Source organism: Mustela nivalis (genome assembly GCF_964662115.1).
Source record: "Mustela nivalis genome assembly, chromosome: 4".
NCBI classification, from domain to species: Eukaryota; Metazoa; Chordata; class Mammalia; order Carnivora; family Mustelidae; genus Mustela; species Mustela nivalis.
In genome coordinates this window covers 4,024,327-4,046,934 of record NC_139023.1, presented here as the reverse complement: position 1 = coordinate 4,046,934, position 22,608 = coordinate 4,024,327, and the positions used below count along the sequence as shown (strand labels likewise).

At 46.8% G+C, this 22,608-nt stretch overlaps 1 protein-coding gene across 3 annotated transcripts; it reads right to left on the bottom strand.

The window, feature by feature from the left end:
• Nucleotides 1-642: 642 nt before the first annotated feature.
• Nucleotides 643-21,422, bottom strand: PAQR3 (progestin and adipoQ receptor family member 3). 3 transcript variants are annotated; one of them, XM_082726539.1, is made up of 7 exons: nucleotides 21,027-21,422; nucleotides 17,570-17,732; nucleotides 12,842-12,997; nucleotides 9,811-10,008; nucleotides 6,320-6,410; nucleotides 3,226-3,400; nucleotides 643-1,284 (listed from the first exon to the last, which is right to left on the bottom strand). In XM_082726539.1, exons 1-6 carry the CDS (start codon nucleotides 21,209-21,211, stop codon nucleotides 3,258-3,260), a joined length of 936 nt encoding a protein of 311 aa, XP_082582665.1. In that variant the 5' UTR covers nucleotides 21,212-21,422; the 3' UTR covers nucleotides 643-1,284; nucleotides 3,226-3,257. The 3 variants fall into 3 exon arrangements, with proteins under 3 accessions (XP_082582665.1, XP_082582664.1, XP_082582666.1); XM_082726538.1 differs by having other exon boundaries at nucleotides 643-3,400; XM_082726540.1 differs by lacking the exons at nucleotides 643-1,284; nucleotides 3,226-3,400; nucleotides 6,320-6,410; nucleotides 9,811-10,008 and adding an exon at nucleotides 11,635-12,018.
• Nucleotides 21,423-22,608: the final 1,186 nt, after the last annotated feature.

The window sequence follows — 22,608 nt, the reverse complement described above, 5'->3', positions numbered from 1 at the left end:
ATGTTCTGGACAGAGTTTCTGATCCCAGACTTCGCAGCTGGGCGAGGGCTTTGGTGGCTGCCATTCCTACCCTCTAAGGCGAGAGTTGCCACTTTTCACTAGAGACCCCTACCTACTGCTGTCACCTGTCCCTTGTGAAAGTGTTTCCTTAAAGGTAGTTTCGGTTTGGGGTCACTCCCTCACTCCCTACTCAGGACGTATCGGGAATTTCCGGGCACATCGGTACCAACGGCCCCTGCACCTCTTCTGAGGACACACAGTAACGTGCTGATGCCGGGAGAAAGACAGCCCGTCCCTCCCCCAACAGCTGAGCTCTTGCTTCACGCATTTTGGCAGGGCTGGGACTACCCAGAACGACGACTCTCGGGTGGACACACATCTGCTCAGCTCAGCAGCTGGCAGGAACCCAGAAGTGCAGGCTTTGCCCCTGGACCTGGACGACAGGGCGAAGGACAGCTCTAGGGAGGTACCTGCCGAACGGCGTCGCACGGCTTTACGCCAGTCGGTCACAATCTTCAAATCGGTGACTCTGTTCGGGCAGGATGCCGACGGATGGGACAGAGACTCCCTGAGTCTCATTCCGGTTCTAAAATATGATTTTGAAGCCGCTACGTATTATAAAGAATGACAAGCAGCACGTAATACATTTAGTAAACCAGTTTATTTACATCACACGTATCTGCCATGCAGCTTACTGAATTGCACTCTGTGTCATAACAAAAAAGACAAGCACTATCTTTTGAAAATGGCTTTATATAGAAAGATAATTGCCTCCAATGAATTAACTACACAACCTTATAGATCACAATAGACAGTTTAAAACCGCCACGGATAGTTTTAAAATGCACGTGTAAAGTCTGTAGGTAAAGAGCTTTTCTAGTTTACACACTGTAAAATTAAAACCAGTTTTTTTAGTATGGTAGCTGAATAGTGTACTTTTAATCTTATTTCAGTAAATCTATAAAACCAAAAATAACTTAAATATACATTATTACAAGGCTCAGATTTGTAGGCAATTTTTAAATATTCTCTCATGTTAACAATGTCTTACAAATTTTGCCAGTAGTGGTATGCACACAGTAGGTGGTCAGTAAATGCTGACATACAGAAGTGTTTATAGTTGACAGCAATCCACACTCATCCATTCATTTCCTACTTTATAATAAAATATTTTATAGTAAAGATGAAAATGAGAGAGGATAGGTTTCTTACAGTATTTAACATTTTCATAAAAAGATGAAATGTTCCCATGGTAGAATTCTCCCTACAGTCAGACTTGTAGGCCTTTTAAATTAAAAAAAAAAAAAACAAAACAGTCAAATATAGTTTGCCTTTTTAACCCATTAATTTGGATGGCAAGTATTAGATAATTCATACACTCGAACAAAAAACCAGGAATGTTTTTAAAAAATTTAGAGAAAAGAGAGCTTAAAGTTTAGGGTTTCTATTTTGAGAAGATTTTATAGTAAAAATGGTACCAGGCCTAAAATAACTCGACTTTTCTATTTTTAAATTAATTCTAACTATTCTCAGTGTATTTTATTGGGCCAAAATGACAAAATATCTTATTTAAAATCAACAATGCCACGTTAGACCCCTAAGCGTTGTTTTGGGGAAAATACATCCTATTATCATTACAGCAAAGTCTTTTTTTATCACTCAGCATAGGAATCAAATTTGTGGCCTTATGAGGCAAAGTAGCCATTTTCAAAGTAGTGTGTTCATCACCATAATGGTACAATACAGTGCCCTTAGCCTACCGGGAAGATTCTCCGTGCTGAGATGCTAGCATGGCGAATTTATACTCCAAAAACACTATACTGAAAAGAAACCAAAATTTTACAGATATATAAACTGAGGCACATTAAAGTAACATCCCTAATATGAGATACAGAAATGGCAATGTGGAAGTAGGCTTCACCCTCAATCAACACGAATTCCAGTGCTCTGAAGCTACACCAGTATTTAAAGCAGCTCATGCGAACCCATTAAGAAATCTGGATAATATTTTATATCCCGATGAACGTGTTTTTGTGAATGCGTCCAAAGGGATCTAATTTACACACATGAAAAGACCAAGGAACGAGAAGACTATGTATGCTGGGGTGGTGAGATGTATTTCTTAGGTGTATACATAAAGCTGAATCAATGCTTCAGGCCCAAGTATGAGATCGTGTTTACCAGCACTCTGCGCGGTCAGTAAAATGCTCTCACGCAAGGGAACACGGAAAGACTAGAGTACAGGCAATAGTCCTGTCACCAACTGGGGCATCTACATGACTTTATTATTCTAAGGCTTAACGTTCATTTCAGGGTCAGCCTTGGGCCATCTGGACTCTGTGGCCTAGAAAGTAGCACCCATATAACTGGGAACCCCCACCCATCAAGAAATTTAGCAGGACTGCAAATTCGGAGAGGTGAAACTCTCTATTTTGCTACAGGAATTTTAGAACGAAAAATCTGTAATCCACTGGCAAGAGTGCCATTATTACATGGAACTTAGTAATAGTCCTTGAAATTAAAAAAGCTTAAAAAAAAGCTGAAAAGCCTTGGTTATTAGACCACAGAATTTGTGGCCTGATCGTATCAGTTTTTAATGTGATTCTCATGGGATGGGAAATGACGATGCAAGCTCTTTTCCTCTTAATGCCTCTCTCAACTCAGAGGAGGGAAGGTTTCAAGTTTTTGTTCTAGCAAACTAACAAATCCAAAGCTCCCAAGGAGAAGGGAGCCTACAGCGAAAGGAGATCAATCATACGTTAAGTGCCAGTTCTCACAACCCGTGTATTTAAAGGCGAGTCATGACTCAGGACGGCGCTCCTGGCTGTGCTAAGCACAGGCTACTGCAACCCTGGCCTTGAGGAGGCACTTCGACTGGATCCACTACTGTAAGTATCTTCTATTAAAGGAACCACACAGGATGACTCCGTTTTATAACGGAGGTGAAGCCCTTCCTAAGGAAATGAAGCTGGTGTAAAGCAAAACTAATACTATTTCTACACTGCTTTCATGTTCATTGCTGTAACTGTCAACTAAATTCACTTTCTGTACAAGCAGCAGATTAGTAGTTTTAAGGGCTGGAAAGCAGTTATTACAGATTCCCAAGTATATTTTTCCATTTTTATAAAGTACTACTCATGATATATTAAATAGGAGAATAAAGGAAAAACTAACATGAATCTTAGAAACAGTGGGGTAGACAACTCCCCGTGACATATTGCTTACCAACTGTATACAGCAGGCGGCCATTCCTGCGTTCACAAATGTGAAGCATAGTCCGGGCATGGCTTGCTGTGTCTGTACTGCATGACGTACACCGTAGACTGATGCCACCAGTATAACATCACTACGGCAAGGACGTGCCAGATCTGGTGGCTTGATCCGAGGTAGTTTAGTTGTCCTAGAAGGGAAGGCAGAGAGACAAGAATACTGACTAATATTTTGATATTAAAATATGAATGTATTTTTATCTCTGGACTTGGAAATACGGCTTCACGAAAAGATTTCGGCCGCGTCAGAGCACCTGGAGACTGACAGGAGATTCATTCAAACCCAAAGGCTTTTTTTTTAAAAGGATGAATTCATATTTGGGTCTACTTTAAGGACATTGGTGAATTCTGGAAATACTATTCCAAATGTGTCTTCCAAACTAATTTGGTTAATTTCTGGAATCTGATTTTTCGTCTCCTGGGTCTCCTGTGTTACTTATCTGGATATATGTGTCATGGACTCATCCACAAAATGTAATTACTATGGCTTCATCGTTACTGAGGTTGATTAGTTCATAGATACACACACACACACACACACACACACAACTTAGAACTATTTCTCTTTATGCTTAGATTCCAAGGGGATTAGATAATTAACATGCGAAAGCTTCTTGAAAAAGAACAAAATAAATGAAATCCAGAGCTGTAGAAATTTAGATTAACTCTCCTCATGTCATGTAAACATTCTCACAGTCACCACCCCTATCTCTTCTTACCAAGAGAAATAGTACAGTGCGTAGATTTTAAAGTGTAAGTCCACACAATCCTTTCTGTAGGACTTCCTAGCCTTTTTTTGGTGCCACGGTGTACTGTGACAGTCTAGTGAAACCCACAGATTCATTTTCAAAAGCACAAAACACAGCGGATTACAAAGAAAACCGATCACGTTGTCAGATAAATATCATAGATACATTTAATTGTGTTCACGGAGACCTTTGGGGATCCTTGGACGCCGTCAGATACCACTGTGCTGTTTCTACATCCGTAAAGCTGTAACTGAGCTGAAAGTAAGTTCTTCGGTGTCAACCTGTTGCTTTCATAGTAGTCAGCCACCATTCTCACCACTGCACGGCTCTCTCTACAGCCAGGTCACAAATGGGGACTGGGGAGACCCGGTTTCTAAGCCACTCCTTCAAGAGCATCTGAGCTATCACTTTTATCCGTGAAGCTTTTCATCTCGTAGGGTCTCCGGATGTCTGCTGCTCCTGCCGTGCCTGCACCGCCACACACTCAGCTACATGGGGGCAGAGTTTAAGTCAAGCTCATCTGGGAGAAATGTTAAGTTATGTAACATTTGGCTTTTTCCAGGATCCTATGTCAGACAACTAGAAACTTCCAGTATCAAAGTTCTGGCATCAAAATCTTCTGGCATAAAAATACTATGGCTACAATTATGTAATGTAGAAAAATGACACGGTTCAGTTTTCTACATGTACTTGTCATGAAAAAATAAGTAATAAAAGAATTACTAGGGGCACCTGGGTGGCTCAGTGGGTTAAAGCCTCTGCCTTCAGCTCAGGTCATGATCCCAGGGTCCTGGGATCGAGCCCCGCATCGGGCTCTCTGCTCAATGAGGAGCCTGCTTCCCCCTCTCTGCCTACTTGTGATCTCTGTCAAATAAGGAAATAAAAAAATCTTAAAAAAAAAAAAAGAAGTATTATTAAGGTGCCACAAAAATCTATTTTGCTAGAACCGTTTCCTGAGGAAAATTGTGGCTCTCCCTGCAGGAGGGCTGGTCTTCAGTGCAGGGTCACGTCCCAGTTATGCTCTGGAATCGGAATGTTTACCCTCAGGTTCGTCTTACTCTTATTTAAAACTCACGGGTGATAACCAAGTTCACGGAAGAAAGCCTGTGATCTATACATTCTCTAGATCAGGGTTTCTCATCCTTTTTCTTCCCAACATGCACTATGAGTAGCATAATCCTATCTTCAATTCACTGTGGAAGACATTCTTAACCCAGGAAGGAGGGACAAGTCTGCGGTTTGCAAGTGAACACTGTCCGACGTCTAGCTCCTCACACAAAAAATCACTGCTCTATGCACTCTGTTCCCTTGACTCAAGCCAAAGATCCCTAGACTTCTATCTCGCTGCCCCTTACCCAACCGCAACCTCCACTTCCGGGACTGGGGTCGAGGAAGGACCATCACAATAGCTGCTGACTTGTACTGAGTGCTTACTACTCGTGAGGAACCCTGCTAAACGGTTCATGTACACTTTCTCACGTAATCCTCACAGTAACACCATGAGAGAAAGTATGATCTCCGGGCTCAGATGAGGAAATGACCCGAAAAAGCACGAGTAGTTTCTTTAGCTCGTGCAGCTAGTAAGAGGGTGACGTGGATTTGAAGCCCAGCAGTCTGACTCCAGACCTAAGATCCTAAACAAGCAAAGACAGATTTTGGACAACATTATTCATTCTACCCAGTGTCCTCTTGGTTATTTTCTATCAAAGGTGGTTTTTTTTTTCTGGACTGAAGAATCAGGGCAATCTGTCCTATTGAGGTACTAGCTTGTGTCTATCTTGCAGACGTGAAGACCCTTCACTTACGTTATTTTCCCTTTAGCACTGGGTATTAGGAAGCTGAAAGGCAGATTGGCGGCCTTTATCCACTTTTAGAACCTCAGGATGGATATATGGTGAAGTGATCCTAACCCTGGCTTCTTTTTGTTATCTTATTTTCCTCTCTTTTCTTATTTCTTGTTTTGTGGATCTCTACATACATAAATTACTTTTTAAGCTGAGCTGGTTTATAAAGAAGTCAATGGTAACTGATAATAGCATTCCACAAAAAAAGCAGAGTTTGGGAGTCAGAAGACTCCTAGCTCTGTCACTAGCTCCTCATCAGGAAATGGTGGGAACTCATCTACTGCGCACGAAGTTTGTGAAAGTCCTTTGAAAGTTAAGCTTTTAGATAATATTTGACAATAGGAGAGCTATTCTGTAACCAATAATATTGAAAAAAGCTAACTTTGGATACTCAAGCATATACTTCTACCATATAATTAGAAGAAAGTCTCGAGATCGCCATGAAAGCGAGACTCACCTGGAAAGTACCGCTCTGGCACTTTGGAGATGTAGAACAGGAAAGCCAGAAGAGCGATCACATACATCACAATCACACGGGGTGCAAAGTCCTAAAAAGCAAAACATTTTTTCACAGATCTTTTTCCTGTGACTGAATTCCTCATTTATTAGGAATCTAATTCACAGACTAGGTAGAAGTCATAAGTGGAATTTAGCCTTGTTAAATCTTAATCGAGGACAGTGTCCAATCACAGAAGTCTTGTTCTCGCTACTGTAGGAGACGGGCGCCGGGCCGGCTTCGTCCGTGAAGCGTCTGACTCTTGGTTGTGGCTCCGGTCATGGTCTCAGCGTTGTGAGACTAAGCCCTTGTGGGGCTCCCTGCTCCGCACAGAGTCTACTTGGGATTCTCTCCCTTTCCTTCTTCCTCCCTGTAGGAAATGGCCCGCAGAAGTGGAGCGGAGTGCTCCAACGGTGAGGGAACTAAGGGAGCCAGAACTGTACCACGGTTGAAGGTCCTAAGGACACCCCAACTGAGAGGTGTGCAGGTGGAACGCGTATGGACTGGAGGTACCAGCGGAATAAGCAAAAACTGAAGAAGAGCGGCGCCTGGGTGGCTCAGTGGGTTAAAGCCTCTGCCTTCAACTCAGGTCATGATCCCAGGGTCCCGGGATTGAGCCCCACATCGGGATCTCTGCTCGGCGGGGAGTCTGCTTCCCTTCCTCTCTCTCTGCCTACTTGTGGTCTCTGTCAAATAAATAAATAAAATCTTTTTTTTTTTTTAAAGATTTTTATTTATTTATTTATTTGACAGACAGAGATCACAAGGAGGCAGAGAGGCAGGCAGAGAGAGAGGGGGAAGCAGGCTCCCCGCTGAGCAGAGAGCCCAATGTGGGGCTCGATCCCAGGACCCTGAGATCATGACCCGAGCCGAAGGCAGCAGCCCAAACCACTGAGCCACCCAGGCGCCCCAAAATAAATAAAATCTTTACAACAAACAAACAAACAAAAAACAAAACTGAAGATCAGGGACTTGTGGTTAAAAAGACACAAGAGTGTTGGGAGCATCTGGGTGGCTCAGTTGGTTAAGCCTCTGCCTTCAGCTCAGGTCATGATCCCAGGGTCCTCGGACCCAGCTCCAGGTCAGGCTCCCTGCTCAGCGGAGAACCTCCTTCTCCCTCTCCCTCTGCCCCTACTTGTGCTTCTCCCTCTCGCTCTCAAATAAATAAATAAATAAATAAATAAATAAAATCTTTAAAAAAAAAAAAAAAAAGAGGTTTGGCCCAACAATGAAATGTGTTCACCAATCCGGTTAAGTGGTCCTCCTGAAACTGCTGTGTGAAGAAGTCCCTTTCTCAGCTCTAACTGGAAAGCTTTTCCTTGCCCTAAGAAAATTAGCCAGCTAAAGTTGATTCATATTGATCCTAATTCTGGTTGTAAATTCACAAGATGCCATTTAAGAAATAAAGACAAGGGGCGCCTGGGTTAAAAAGCTCAGTGGGTTAAAGCCTCTGCCTTCGGCTCAGGTCATGGTCCCAGGGTCCTGGGATCAAGCCCCACATCGGGCTCTCTGCTCAGCGGGGAGCCTGCTTCCCCCTCTCTCTCTGCCTGCCTCTCTGCCTCCTTGTGATCTCTGTCTGTCAAATAAATAAATAAAAATCTTTAAAAACCAAAAACAACAAACAAGAAATAAAGACAAATTCCTTCTGGCTACACATGGTTGACAATCATCCTGGCCCTCCCGAAATCCTACATACTTAGAACGATCAACACGAGAACACAACCATACCCTGCTTCCCAGGATTAGCCCTTCTGGAACTTTTCATCTTTGGTTAAGTCTCTCTCTCTTTCCCCATCTTTTAAAAAGTACAGCTTACTGGAGAATTTCTCAGGAAGTCTCCCTCTGCATCTTCACTGCAATGATCTGTGATCACATTAGATTTCTATCTTTCAGAACCACTTTTTTCCTCAAACCTATTTCTATTGTAAGATTTCTGAAACCAGAAAACCATATTTTTCTGAATTTCTCAAAAATGTACTGGCTCAACAGGTCTGGTTCTCCTCATTATAAGCTTAGAAAGAATGTGTTTATGTCATATCAAATTCTGGTCCCTTCTCTGTCAATAACCAGTTATTCATTTCGGGTTAGAACTAAATCTAGATTGTAGTTCACCATCGTACTTTCTTTAACTTATATTGAAATTGGCAGAGAAATGAGGTTTTCAGTTATCAGGATCACTGAAGTTCATCACCACTGTCTCACCTTCTCCCAAGATTTCTTAATGGTATGAAGAAAGCATCACCCTGTTCTCCAGCTGACAAAGTGGCTGGCCAAGTCACAGCACTCGATTTGCCAGATTACAGAACTTCCTTTCTTTCTAGTTTTATACCCAAATGCTTTCCACCATGCTGTTGCCAGCTTCATTGAAGCACACGTAAGCCTACTATTAGTTCTTCTAAAAAATACGTGATCCTTTTGTGTAAAGCCTGCAGTTAAATCCTCATATTTCAGAGAAGACCCCATTGCAACGAGTGTATTACTTCTGCTAGATTTCCTGGCCTATTTACTGATGTTAAAAATTCCTTTTCTTTAAAAAAAATATATATTTTATTTATTTATTTGACAGACAGAGAGAGATCACAAGTAGGCAGAGAGGCAGGCACAGAGAGAGAGGGTAGCAAGCTCGATCCCAGGACCCAGAGATCATGACCTGAGCCGGAGCAGAGGCTTAACCCACTGAGCCACCCAGGCGCCCCGTGATGTTAAAAATTCTTAAGTTTACTCTCAAGTGCTTTCTTAAAGCATTTTTATGTGGATTTCTGAGATCTTAAGTCTTATTTCTAATCCCTTTCTCCAGAACATGGAGGCATTCTCACGACTTGCCCCGTAATACCTAACTCTAAAAGCTCTTCTTTTACTTGCCAGTATGTTGTCCTTGGTGGGTGGGACATGCTCTCAGGCTCCTATACAGTAATGATCTTCAAATCTTGATCACTGGTCTCCAACTGTGACCTGAGTTGCAATTTCATCTCCACCTTTATGTCCCACGGGTGCCTCCAACTCAACAGGTCCAGGGAAAAATCTTTTCCAGTTCCTTTTCTTCCCCCAATTCAATCAATCAAATCAATCAATCAATCAATCAATCAATTCCTTATTGCATATTTGTGTTCTCACTGGCATTACCCTTGCCACAGGTAACAAAGTTGGAAACTTAGAAGTTCCCCTGCACTGATAAGCACTTGGGCATTAATACCCTGAGGGTAGCAGAAGGAGGACTAAGAACGTTATCATTTCACATAAAGACATCTGGGGAAAAAGCAGCAGTTATACTTCTCTTTCCTGCAAGGCATGCTAATTTATAAAGATGTGAACACGATGGTATTAATATGCAAATACATGCATTTTCTCAAAGGACAGAGACCCACCCACCTGGTCTGATTACAGTAGTTCACCCAAAATGAATACAATGGAAAGGACAAAAAAAAGAAGAACATCGACCACACTCAACCCACCTGTACAATAGGAGCCCCGAAGCCTCCATTGAGCCAAACCCAGTGAAGCGTAGGGATCACTCCGTACCCCGAAACGGAACAGAAGATGACAGAGCGCAGCCGCTGCCACTGCTGCGTGAGGTAACTGGGGTGGGTCTGTGCGAAGAACACGGCCAGGATCATGGCGAGCGCGGTGACCAGGTACACCTGTCGCCAGTACTGGGTGCAAGGAAACCGAGTTTTAGTTGTCAGGCCACAGAAGAGAAGGAGAGCCATTCCGGGTTTTACATTACACATTCCAAACTTATTTATGGTTTTTTTCCCCTTTCTGAACATAACTAAGTTCCTTCCTTAAAACACAGCGCGCTCCCCACGACCACGAGGTCTCTCCGGGCGACAGAGGGCCGCTAGAAACCACACTGATCCACACGAAAGCATTTTCGGAGGACCTGCCGCATGCCAGGGACGATTTAAGTCCCGCAGGCGACGCTGACGAGGACACGGCCGCTCCCAGGGGGTGAGCTCGGAGCCTGTGGGAGCGGCCGGGCCGGACAGACGGTCAGAATCCCCAGGATCCGACGGGGCGGGCTGTAGCCGAGCGGGAGACAACGCTGCGGAGCCCGGGCCGGGCCGCTGGCTCCCTGCAGCAGCGGACAAACGCTCCACGGAGAGAGGGCGCCCGAGCAGGGGCCGCCTGCGGGGTCCACACGACTGCGTGCGCAGAGGGGGTCCCCAGGGCACAGGAACAGCGCGGGCCGCGGGAACGGTCCAAGAAGCCAGGCTGACGGCGGAGGGCCGTGAGGCCCGGGACTTGGGGCTCGACGGCGCCGGAGCAGGGTCTTCCAGGGTGAGGACAGGCCTGCTTCTCCCACTGACTGGCCGGGGGACGCCGACATCGCTGTGAGGAAGGAAGTGGGGACGGGAAGCCAGCTGGAAGATGCGAGAACAACCGACTCAGGAAGAGAACGGAGGCTTGGACTCCCGTTGAACGAGGAAACACGGATGCGAGCAGCAGAGTCCGGAGACTTTTGAAAACTAAGCGGGATGTGTGAGAAGGCGGGACAGGGCGGCCAGGCTGTCTCCACCGCGAGAGGCCGAGCGCGCGGCTGCGGCTCACGGAGCGAGCGAGCAGGTGAGCCCGGTGCGGCGCGCGGTGGGGGAGACACGGGGAAAGCGTGCACCTGCGACCCGCAGCGGGCCACGTCGGATCTGCAGCGGGCCACGGCGGACCCGCAGCGGGCCACGGCGGAAGGGCGCACGGGGTACTCGGGTACGGGGCGAGCAGCTGAAGCTCGGCCGTGAGGTGGCCGAGTCCTCCCGCTGGGCTGCAGGCCGCTGGGAGGCAGTGCGCTTCCTGAAACCGCACGCCCCACCGCCTGGTTCACCGGTACCCACGTGCACACCCCCCGGATGGGGTTCAGAGTTTCAGTCTCACTCTCAAAGCAGCCTGCGTTCCTTCAAAAATAAAGAGCTGCTACGGCAGCTGCGTATTCGGAAATGATTAGGCACCAGAGGAAAGAAAATAATTTTCCTTTAAATGATCATTAACCCTGGTGGTTCTCTTCGCTCTTGGAAACCGAGCTTTTCTGAAAAGAGATTTAGTCTCACTACCCTCCTGAATTATCGGGTATATGTGGGAAAAGGCAAACAGAAAACAGGTCAGCTTTCAGAGAAAGACTAAAATAAGTCAAACAATTCAAATAGGACATGACTGCACTCACAAGCTCCTACGGACCAGCTGATACCGAATTTTCTAAAAGATATAAATGGTTTCCTGCAAAATGAGTAAGTGAAACCTGAGCAGATACAAACAACTTACCATTCAAATCAAATCAATTTACAAGGTTAACTGCACATATATTTAATTAGATGCTTATGTTCCAAAGTAATTAGGCCTAAAAAGCAAATGGCTCATATGTTAAGTAGCTATAATCAATAATTCTTACTTCAAACCAAATTCATGATTTTTCTCTTTGCTAGTTTTACACTTCAGCTCAGTTCTATTACTGTGCAGAGACAAAGGTCCCACTTAGGAATTCTCAGTTCAGAGGGATCCTGCGCTACAGCCGATCTTCCCAGGACGTGAAGGCCGGGGGGACGGCTCGGAGCACCTGTTACATGTGAGGGCTCGTGGGGAGGAAGGCTCCGGTCTTTTGCGAACAGGACTACCAGCACCTAGAATGTACACTGCCCCTGCACAGCTCTGTCCTGGCTCTGAAAGGGAGGGAACTAAAAGACAAAAGCAAACGGAAAGGGTAAGTGTAGGCGAGCAGGAAGAAGACAGAAGAAGCCCTGCTGAGGGCTTCCGGAATGGGAGGCCTTCGGAAGTACCGGGCCCAGGGGAAGACTGGTTACCCCCTTGGCGGGGACATGAGGGGATGGGACAGGATTACATTCCTGTTCGCTGGGCCAACTTAATCCGAGAGTAGTGTTTCAAATGCTGCTTTGCACAGGGCAACAAGTAACTTTTGTGACATCAGAATCCAAAGCAGAGTTGATCTCTAACTCAGAAGAGACACCTATTTAAGTCACTCATTACCCAGCTGGTCTGTCTCCATGCTTACCTCCAAATATAAGACTAAAGAAAGGAAAACGTATTTCTTACAAAGAACTTAGTCGACACGCTCACAGACAAACCCTTTATTTTTTTCACTGAGAGAGAACTAAAGGATCAGAGAAAATGGAAAGCAGCATAATTTTATCAAGCACTAACTTCAGCTCTATACACATAAAAGACATGTAATGTGCATCTGAAGAATCATGTAGTTACAGGGATTTAGTGGAAACATTAATAACTTACTGTTTACATCCATTTTCAGAAATAATCTTTAAATGTATATTTCAATGGAAAATCAGTAAAATGAGTTTGGATCTACAAAGTAATAGATATTAGAGATCACAGGGACCTTCTAAAAATGAGTTTATACATATATAAGACTCATATTTCTTCTATAAGTTAATTATGTATTTATTCGGAAGTTCAAAGGAACCATGGCAAGAAAACAGAAGACCTACCAGAAAAGTAGAATGTAAAATGTTTTAAGTTACTTACGTTATTACAATAAAATGCATAGAACACCCCAGAGACGTAGCATCCCAGTATTCCAATAGAAATTCCTGCATAATCTAATGCCATCCATCTTCGACAGGTCTTTTCTGATCGATGGCAGGAAAAAAGATGATAGCCCACAGAGCAAAGCATACAGACCTATGGACAATAAAACAAAACTTAGCGAAGTGAAACAAAAAGGAATGAAAGCAACTCATGTGTGATGTTCAGTGAAGTGGTTAGGTCAAGTCCAGACTTTCTGGCCAAACAAACTTGAACCTGGATTCTGGCTTTGTGCCATAAGGCCAGCCATGTCATTTTTCGAGGTCTCAGGTTCCTTATGGGTAAAATGAGGCTAACAGTAATGAAGAAATGTAAAATGGTAGCTGTTTTACAACATGAAATTTTAAATAAGTAGCACAGCAGTGGGAAAATGATATAATGTCAATGTTTTTAAAATATTTGGAAGTTTATTTGGATTCACGAATGAGTTTCCTTTTAAAAAAGCACCCACTAGTAGATCAAAGGACATCAGATTGTGTGATGTAAAACCATAAGGTCCTCCTACTTAGCTGCTCCCCAGCAGCAGCTCCTGATAACATGTTACGTGTCCCAGATATCTTCGTCGAAGGTATCGAACACCTACAATCTACAAGGCCACACATTCAAACACACGCTGTACACTTTTTAATCAAATGGAATCACATAATACATTCCGTTCTACAATTTTGCTTTTTACGCTTAAGACTTCCCGTGTCCATATGAAATTTCATTGTCTACAGTTTACTTTTGGGATGTAAGTTATGCACAGCTTTGTTGTGTCCAAGAAAAAAGTAACTGACTTATGCTGACTTGTTAGGTTGCCAAATTGAGAGCAAAGCCAGTCTGACTGGAGCAGCTGCTCTGAAGATTGATCAGGTTTCCACGGCCGAACTCCCTCCAGCCATTCAACACCTGCCGTGAGGCGGGCCCTGCGGATGCAAGGATGAGACCTCTACTGCCAGAAAGGTTTTTGGGAAACAAGTGGACAAACGAGTGGCGCTCCAGAAGTCACAGTGAGGGAGCCCAGCAGGGAGGGGCCCGGGTCTGTGGGTGTGTGTGCACTTGTGTGGTGGGGGACGTGGCGGGGAGAAGAGCTTCACAGAAGGGCTGCCACCGGAGCGGGATCCTGCAAGGCCGTGGCAGCCGTCATCTAGAATAAATACAAACACGGACGCCCCGTGTGTGCTGGAGGGGCCACAGGAAAAGCAGAGTTGAGAGACACAGAACCATTAAGGAATGTCGTGTGGCCCCTCATAATACAATTGTGACAGAGTTTTAGCGTCAATATTATGGACAAAGTGTGATCCTATTGAAGATTGTGCCGCCTTCCAGAAAGGCTGAGATGGGAGGTTCCAGGAGTAGCCAGAGTAGCCCCAGAGAGCGACGGCAAGCGCCTACTCAGCCAGTGACGGCAGGGGCGGCAATCTGAAGCAGAAATGATAGGAAGTAGATCAAATAAATGTTTTGTAAGCAGCTGCTCAGGTAGAAAAATGGTCAGCTAGCCAGTCTATAGTCTGGTCATTAAACAAACCTAATCAGGCCCCACAGCTCCGATATCAATACTCAAAACAACGTACCTAGCCACAATGTCATTTCTTCGTCCACAGTCGGAAGCCTTCATCAGTCTGTGGCTTAGGCTAGGAAGCCACAGATCCGAGTTCCTGACCCAATGAAACACAGCTCTCGGAAGTTTGGTTATTGTTTTCTCAGATTACCCTTGAGATTAAACACCGTTAAGTCTAGAGGACACCACGGTGTGTATTCTTGTTGACAAGGAAAGATCTCATTGTCACAATGCTGAGTGACCCAAAAAAGCAGGCAGAGATGATCAGAGCTCAGAAATAGGTAGGCAGGTAGATGGGAGGCAGCTGTGCCTACACAAATGCCGAATATGGCTACCTCTGCAAAGCGGAATGGCTTTTACTTTTCTGCATACACTGTTTTGTTTGAATTCTGACGTGAGTATATTTTAAAGTAATAGTAAGAAACAACAATAAGGCTAATTTCATTGTGAAAAGGAAAATAAGGAGAAAAGTTACAGTTTTTAAAAGGAAATTAAAATACATAGTGTTAACAGAGAGCACTGAGTTTTTAAAAAGTAAACCTATACTTAGTATCTGTTCAGAAATGTGTTATTATCAGAATTCCTTAAAAAAGAAAAACTGAAAAATGATCTGGCAAACTGAATTTAGACAAAGTTTTCTGGAAACTTTCCTTCCGTGGACTATCTCACTCCATCAAGGCAGAGAGACAACTGGAGGGCGACATGCTACGTCTAATCTCCTTGGCACGATCACCAAATACTTTCCAAGTACTCTCGGGCTCCTTCCTCCCTCCAGCCTCAACTTTCTTCAGTCTCCCACGAGCCGACCACAAAGGCCAGCCCCTACCAGTCCAGAAACTGTTGCACAGTCTCTTGCTTCCGGGCCTTTACACAAACTACTCTTATCTGCTTAAGTCCCTGCCTCACTCTCCCTCCCGCCCTCCTACCTAAGTGACTCAGTCGCTAGGACAGGCTGGTTTTGCTCAGCTCTACATGCATGACGCCTAGCTTAATGCCTAGCTGTAGATTATGGAACTGAATGCAAATGAACTGAATCTAGGGAAAGGCATTCCTGGGTTCTACTCAGGGCCTAAGTCAGAAAGACCTCTGGGAAAGTTCAAAGCCCCTGAAATTTCATTCTACTATTCAGGATGTACTCTATTAAATCTGGTTCGTGGGAAGGTACTAAGCATATAATAAAATGGTAGAAGTGAAAGAGAAAAAAAAATTATGTCTTTTAAATTAAAATTAAATGTAAATCAATTATTTACATTTATTTTTTACATTTATTTATTTTGAGAGAGCGAGGGGAGAGAGAGAAGGGGAAAGTGAGAGAAGGAGAGGGAGAGAGAGAATCCTAAGCAGGCTCCACACCAGGAGCAGATGCCCAACATGGGGCTCGGTGCTAAGACCAGGAGGTCATGACCTGAGCAGTCATCAAAAGTCGGACGCTTAACTGACTGAGCCGCTCAGGAGCCCCTAAATGTAAATCAATCTTAATTTGTGGTTTACCATGCTGCCTGCTGACTCTAAGAATTTGAGAAAACTGAGTCAATAGGTTATAAATTTAATAAAATAAAAATAATGGAGATGGCAGCTTTCAGTTGGGAAAATCTGACTTTAGTATCTTGCTGCCTTTAGCAACTTCTGCAGTGTAACAAAGATCACTGCACTATTTTACCGTCCTGCTGAATAATCCTGAGCAAGTCGCTGTAACATATTTTGGGTTTTTCTTCATTGGCAGTTGTAATTATTCGTTTTTCAGTTCTGCAATGCACTGTTTTCTTAAACCAGTATGAAGCTTAATATGCTTTCCTTGAACTCATGTCAGTCGTGGCTGGGTGGTAATGGAATAAAGCGCAGGCCAGGGGTGGAGGAACACGTGGGATTTTCCAAGGAGATCCTGCTCATATAGTAACAGGAGAGTATAAAGCAGTTTTGCTTATTAATGGTGACTAAGAGCATCTTAGTCTGTAAGATACATCTAAAAATTAAAGTATAAAGAAATTGATTGATTTCCATTTTAAAACCAGAGATGGCATCTAAGAGAGGTTTAGGCTGCAATGCGGACAAAGTGCGTATACTTATACGTGTAAATAATCAAATAATAATAATAACGAAGATACAAGAGTATTCTTTCCCTCAACGAAATTCAACATATCATTCTAAAAACTAGAATTAGGAAAAAAGGGGAAGGGTGGTGTTCCCAATGTGTTCTTAGTCTTTTAACTCCGAAGTGTGAACTTGAGTTGAATGATGGTCTGAAATTAAATGACGTCTCACAAAAGCAACATCTGAGCAGCTGCAGTCTGGTACAGAAGCACCTTGCGCACGGGAGCCACGGGTTCACTGCAGGGGCGCTGGCCTGCACTTGCAGGAAGCAGGGAGGGGTGACAGCTTTTAATGTGTATGTTTTCTGTACTCGCTTCATTTTTTTTTTTTTATTTTAAAAATGTCAGCAGGATTTCAGCCCACATTTGTTTTCTTCTTTAGAATTGTTTTTAAAACTATTCTATATAACTTTTAAAGGAATTTTACCAATCCTTGAAGAAAACTGGAAGTGCTAGGGAACTAACAAATATAAAAGGTAGAAAGGAGAAACTGAAAGTATTTGAAACCAGGCAAGCATAAAAAGACCAAAGGAAATGAACACTAAAGCAATAGAAAAGATCACTACCAGCAAAATAAGACATTCAAATTAAGACAGATACATTTATATATGCATATAAATTACATAAATTTATTAAATTTAAAGATAAAACTAAGACAAATAAGAAATCACAGACATATAAATAAGAACAAGATGGGAAATCTTCTGAAAAAAGTTTTAAGCAGTAACTAGTGTTCTATCTCAGCCAGAAAATAGAGTACAGAGGTTCCTATTCCATTATTAGTCTTAAAACAGAAATTTCAAAAAAGGGAAGGAGAAAAGGAAAGGCATTATCTCAATCTTTAAAATTTACTGGATTTCAAGTATACTCTAACAGTAAAGCCCAAATATACTCTCATAAAAACACTTCTGCTGCTTGTATGATGGAAATGAGTGAGCTAGCCTATGTGCTATTCTGGGGGCTGGCTGTGCTGTAAGATCACCTGCCCAAGCCTCTTTGCTCTTTACCAGTAATAATGTTTCTGAAATGACTTACCTGGAAGCAGAAAAGACAAATGGAACAAATTACGAAATCTTCTCTGGACGCGCTTGCCGAAGGTAACACTGACGTCATGTCATATATTCCCAGAGTAAAGAAGAGGAAAAAACCCAGCAAATGACTCCAGATGTTTACGGTCTCATTCGATAAAATAAACAAACTGGAAAACAAACAGACGTGCATCTCAGATTCGTACTGGCTCGCTCACCATCAGCATCTAGAAGGCTAGGGACAGTTTTGGGGGCAGTTAGCCAACACTCGCTACTGAAGCCCTTAACTGTGTCTCTGCCTCTGTAAATAGGATTTCTCGTTTAGTTTACGTTCTTCCGCGTCTCCACCAGTCCTGAGGTCTTGGAGCTTTTTGGGGCTCACCTCTATTATCATAGTCACCACTTCCTTCCTCCCCTGAGGAGGAACTGATGTCGGACCCCATCTCACCCTCCAGCCCATCTTCTCCCTATGGCTGGCACCAGCCGTCTTTATGACACCCCTGTCCCCAGCAGAGTACTTGGCTCAGATCGGACGCTAGGTGTCTACAGAAATGAACGTGCGGATTCAAACTGGATGTTCGCTACCATACTTTCATGTTCAAACACAGGTACCTGAAAACCTGCTAAGTATAAAGTTAGCCACAAACTTAAAATACCTTTCAGCACACATTACAGGCGAACGCAAAGCTAAACAGACGCGAGAGAAGCAGAATAAATACAAACTGTTCCACTGGAAAGGCTCTTACGATAGGCGTGCTGGAACAGCTTTGCTGTGGTTGTGTGAAACCAAACCAGTTCCTAGGTGGCATGAGTTTCTCCTTTTTAGGAACAATAGGTTACCTTGAGTATCGGTACCGTTTGCTCACTGAATGCCCAGCTGGTCTGAGCAGTCCTAGCAGCACAGGGTGCTGGAGACGGGACCGCAGCAGCCAGGAGTCCAGAGGCTCACTGCCCCTCCCTCAACTCTCACCCTCTGCTACAAAGTAGCTCTGCGATCATAAGTCACCTAACTTCTCTGGCTTCTGCTTCTTCAATTATAAAACAAGGGAGGTGAATGAGATGCTGCTGCAAGTCCCTTCTAGCTCCTTCACTTTGTGAAATGTTTCTCTAACTATAGACAGAACGCAACTGATGATTTATTGTTTAAAATTCTCTTGCATTTCTCTTGTGAAGTCTAATCTTTTTGTTTGAATTAAGGTCTTTGACATTTGCTGGTTCACATTCCTTATTAATAAGCATCGATGTATCACTCTAACCTACTGAATTTGTAGGAATCACCATGGTTCTCACTTTCCCGTTTTTACACACCATAAACATAACAGGGTCTCACACTAGCAAACGATCATCAAGAATAAAGTGAATCTTTTTATCATGAATTTTGGGCTTTATCCTGTACAAGCATCAAGCGTAAGGACTACTTACACCGGGGCAGGGTAGAGATGCAGGGATGTGACGGAGGGTATTAACTACAGGACTAGATCGATGGTCAGCACTCTGCTCTGCTTCTGCCTCAGAACTTCTCACTTTGTGAAACTCGGCGAGACCTGACTGACTGAACCGACAGGCAGAACCTTGGCACACTCCTTCCAACTAACAGCGTGCTGGCAGAACAGTTGTGACATGCAAAACCTCTCCTTACATCCAAAATCTGTCCTGGTCACTCTGACAGCTAAGAGAGGGCAAAAGCTGAGCTTGGCCAAGACCAAGCTGGTGGGAAGAGCACTTGCTAGAATACTGCCTGTGGAGAATCTACTCTTACTCTGTGAGAAGTTCTGCTTCTCTGTTCAGCTTCAACATCAGTAATTAGGGTGGTAACAAGTCACCATTAATTGAGTGCCTGTTAGGGGTCATGCCCTGTGTAGCATTTTATATACATAATCTCATTTAATCCTTACTGCTTTTTGAAGCATGAATTGTGATTACCCTCGTTTTCACAAAAGGGTAAAGTAAGATTCAGAGAGGTCAGCCCTTGTTCAAGGTCCTGAAATGGTAAAGTGGCAGATCGGGGCTTTTTGACTCCACAGCCCAAGACCAGAGCATTACACATATTTCACTTCTCAATCCATGAGATTTGGACCCTCGTACCAGAATCCAGAGGACGACTGCTGCATGGTAATAAAATATTTAAGGGCATTCACGACCTGCTGTGTCCTTGTGAACTTCACCGGCACAGCAGGGCCCGGCTCTGGTTTCTTGTATAATAACTTATGCAAAGGAGACACTGGGGAGGCAAATAGTACTTAGGATTCAAATTGTGAAGGCCTGTGGGGCATCCACGGAGTAGGGATGGGCGGAATGTGATGTCACCTTGTGGCGATGAGTCCAAAACACTTTCAAGGCAGGGCAGAAAGATCTGGGGAAAGCCCTTGCTGAAAAGAAGACCAAGAATCAGATGCGGAACTGCCTCCCAAGCAACTCAACAGCCCACATGCCAGCACAGTGTGTCACTACCACATCCTACAACTCACCGATACCTGTTCCTTCATTCCCTTAAAGTGTGGCTCTGTATTTAAGTATATATAGTGAGTTTTAACATAAATCTAGTCTAACAACCAGAACACTGATTTTTTTGGTTTTGTTTTTTTAAAATCCAGGCACTCAAGGGACTCAAGGTTTTAAAGGTTTAGATGATAAAGAGATTCCTTTCTCAGAGTTGCTTCTAGGGTGCTCTGGTGCAGGGTGGTGTCGGTGACAGCTTCTCTCTGCTCCGTCCTTTCCCTACACAGCGTTTTCCACAGCGGTTATTATGCAAGAGAGTGATCACTCTGAAATGTGTGTCACTCGGACCAAACCTTAGTAGTTTCACAAGAACAGGGCAATAACTGCTGTTCTGGGCATGGCCTGGTACAGGGTCTGGCACCTGGGAGGGGCTCCCAGTACCTGCAGAATGAATGAATCAGGGCTGCTCTGAGACATCTGTCCATCTACCTGCACACACACACACACACACACACACACACACGCACGTGTGTGTTCATACATATTCACGCATATGCCTATGGCACCGTGACCTGTGTCCTATTATATTAATACAATTTCCTATCACACGTCACATTGGGCCCAAACCACCGGAATTTCCGCAGGGCTCATCTACAAACAGACAAAGCTTGGGTGTGCGCCGGGCAAGGACCACCGGCCGTCGTCGGCGGGGGATGGGGGGGCGGGGGGGCGGGGGGGCTCCCAGCGGCAGCAAACGCGGAACGGGCGGCGGAGCGCCGCAGGGGGACCGCTGCGCCGGCGACGAAAGCCCTGCTAACTGTCACTCGTGCTCCGGGGCCAAGCACCGGGCGGGGGAAGAAGACCGGGGACGGGAGGGGAGACGCGGGGGAAGGAATGGGAGGGACGGGCCGGGTGGGAACGCGCGGCTCGGGGCGGCGCAGGGACCCCCGACCCAAGGGGCGGGTGGGGAGGAGGGCCCCGGCGCCCCCCGCGGCGCGCCCCCCGCGGCGGCGGCGACCCCGTACCTTTTGATACACAGCCTGGAGGGCAGGTAGGCCCGGTAGCCGTCGGTGATGTACGGGTTGTCCTTGAGCGACACGGGGATCTGCTCGTAGGTGTAGAGGCGGATGCCGCGGGGCACCAGGACCGGCCAGTACTGGTAGCTGCCCAGCTCGATGTAGTGCGCGCTCTTCAGCAGCTTCTGGTGCATCCTTCCCGCGCCGCGGCCCCCGCGCCGGGGAGCTCGCCCGGGCCCCGCCTCCCCGGGGAGGGGGCTTCGCCGCCGCCGCCCCCGCCGCCGCCCCCGCCCCGGAGCCCGGGAACGCGGCGCGAGGTCCTACGGTCCCGCCGCCGCCCAGGCCCCGCTCCGCGATCACACCGGCCGGGCCCCGCCGTCCGCGCCCCGGCGCACCCGGCGGCGTCGCAGCCTCCTCTGACGTCAGCACGCCGCGGCCGGCCCCACCCCTCGGCCTCTTCTGGGGCGGGGCCGGCTGGGGCTGGGGCGGGGCCGGAGGGCGGGCCGGGGGCGGGGCCGGAGGGCGGGCCGGGGGCGGGTCAGGGGCGGGGCCTGCGGGACGCGGGAACGGATGCGCGCGCGGGGGCGTCCGGGTGGTTTCCGACCCGCGAAGCCGAGGCGCGGGTCGGTCTTGGTCGGTGAGAAGAGCGCGGGGCCGTGCGGTCGAGGAGCGGCGGCGTTTTCCTCACGGGCCGAGGAGAGAGCTCGTCGGGAGCGAACGGGGAGCGAGAGCGGACTCGTCCCGGCTGCACGGTGGGGGTCCGCGGGGAGCGTCGACGGACCGGTTCTGCGAGCCGCGGCCGGCCCGTCCACCGCACCACGGTCCCGCACCACGGTCCCGCAGCACGGTCCCGCAGCACGGTCCCGCAGCACGGCGGACTGTGGCCCAGCCCCGGAGGAGCCCCGCCGCCGTCCCGGGTGCGTTCCCCGCCGTGACGCGGTGCGCGCTGAACGGCATCGACGGCTCGAGGCCAGAGCCGGGCCGCGCCGGGGCGGGGCGGGGCGGGGCGGGCCAGTCGCGGAGGCGCCCGGGGAGCCGGGGACGCTGGGGGCTCGTCTCTTTCTTTTTTCTTTTTTTTTTAAGATTTTGTTTGTTTATTTGACGGATCACATGTCGGCAGACAGACGGGCAGAGAGGGAGGAAGCGGGCTCCCGCTGAGCAGAGAGCCCGACGCGGGGCGCGATCCCAGGACCCTGAGGTCGCGACCTGAGCCCAAGGCAGCGGCCTAACCACGGAGCCCCCCGCGCCCGCGCCTGCGCAGTCCGGGTCCTTCCTGGGCCCTGGGCTGGGCGCGGGAGGCGGCCGCGGTCCGGGGCGTGAGGCGGGGCGTGAGGCAGTCCCGTGTGAGGCGCGCGGACGGGACGGTCCGGGCGCAAGACGCGGACTTTTCCCTTTCCCCAGGCTGCCGGCGGGGCAGCAGCGGCCGCGCGGCGGGGCCGTCGGACACGGGAGAGCCCGGACGGAAGGGCGCCAGGCCCCACGGAGGGCGGGCAGCGGGCGCACCGCGAGGCCTCCGGACCTTCGGCCGGTGCGACGGCGGCCTGAGCGGCCTGCTGCGGGCCTCGCGCCCCGGCGGGCTCCGGCCCCCGCG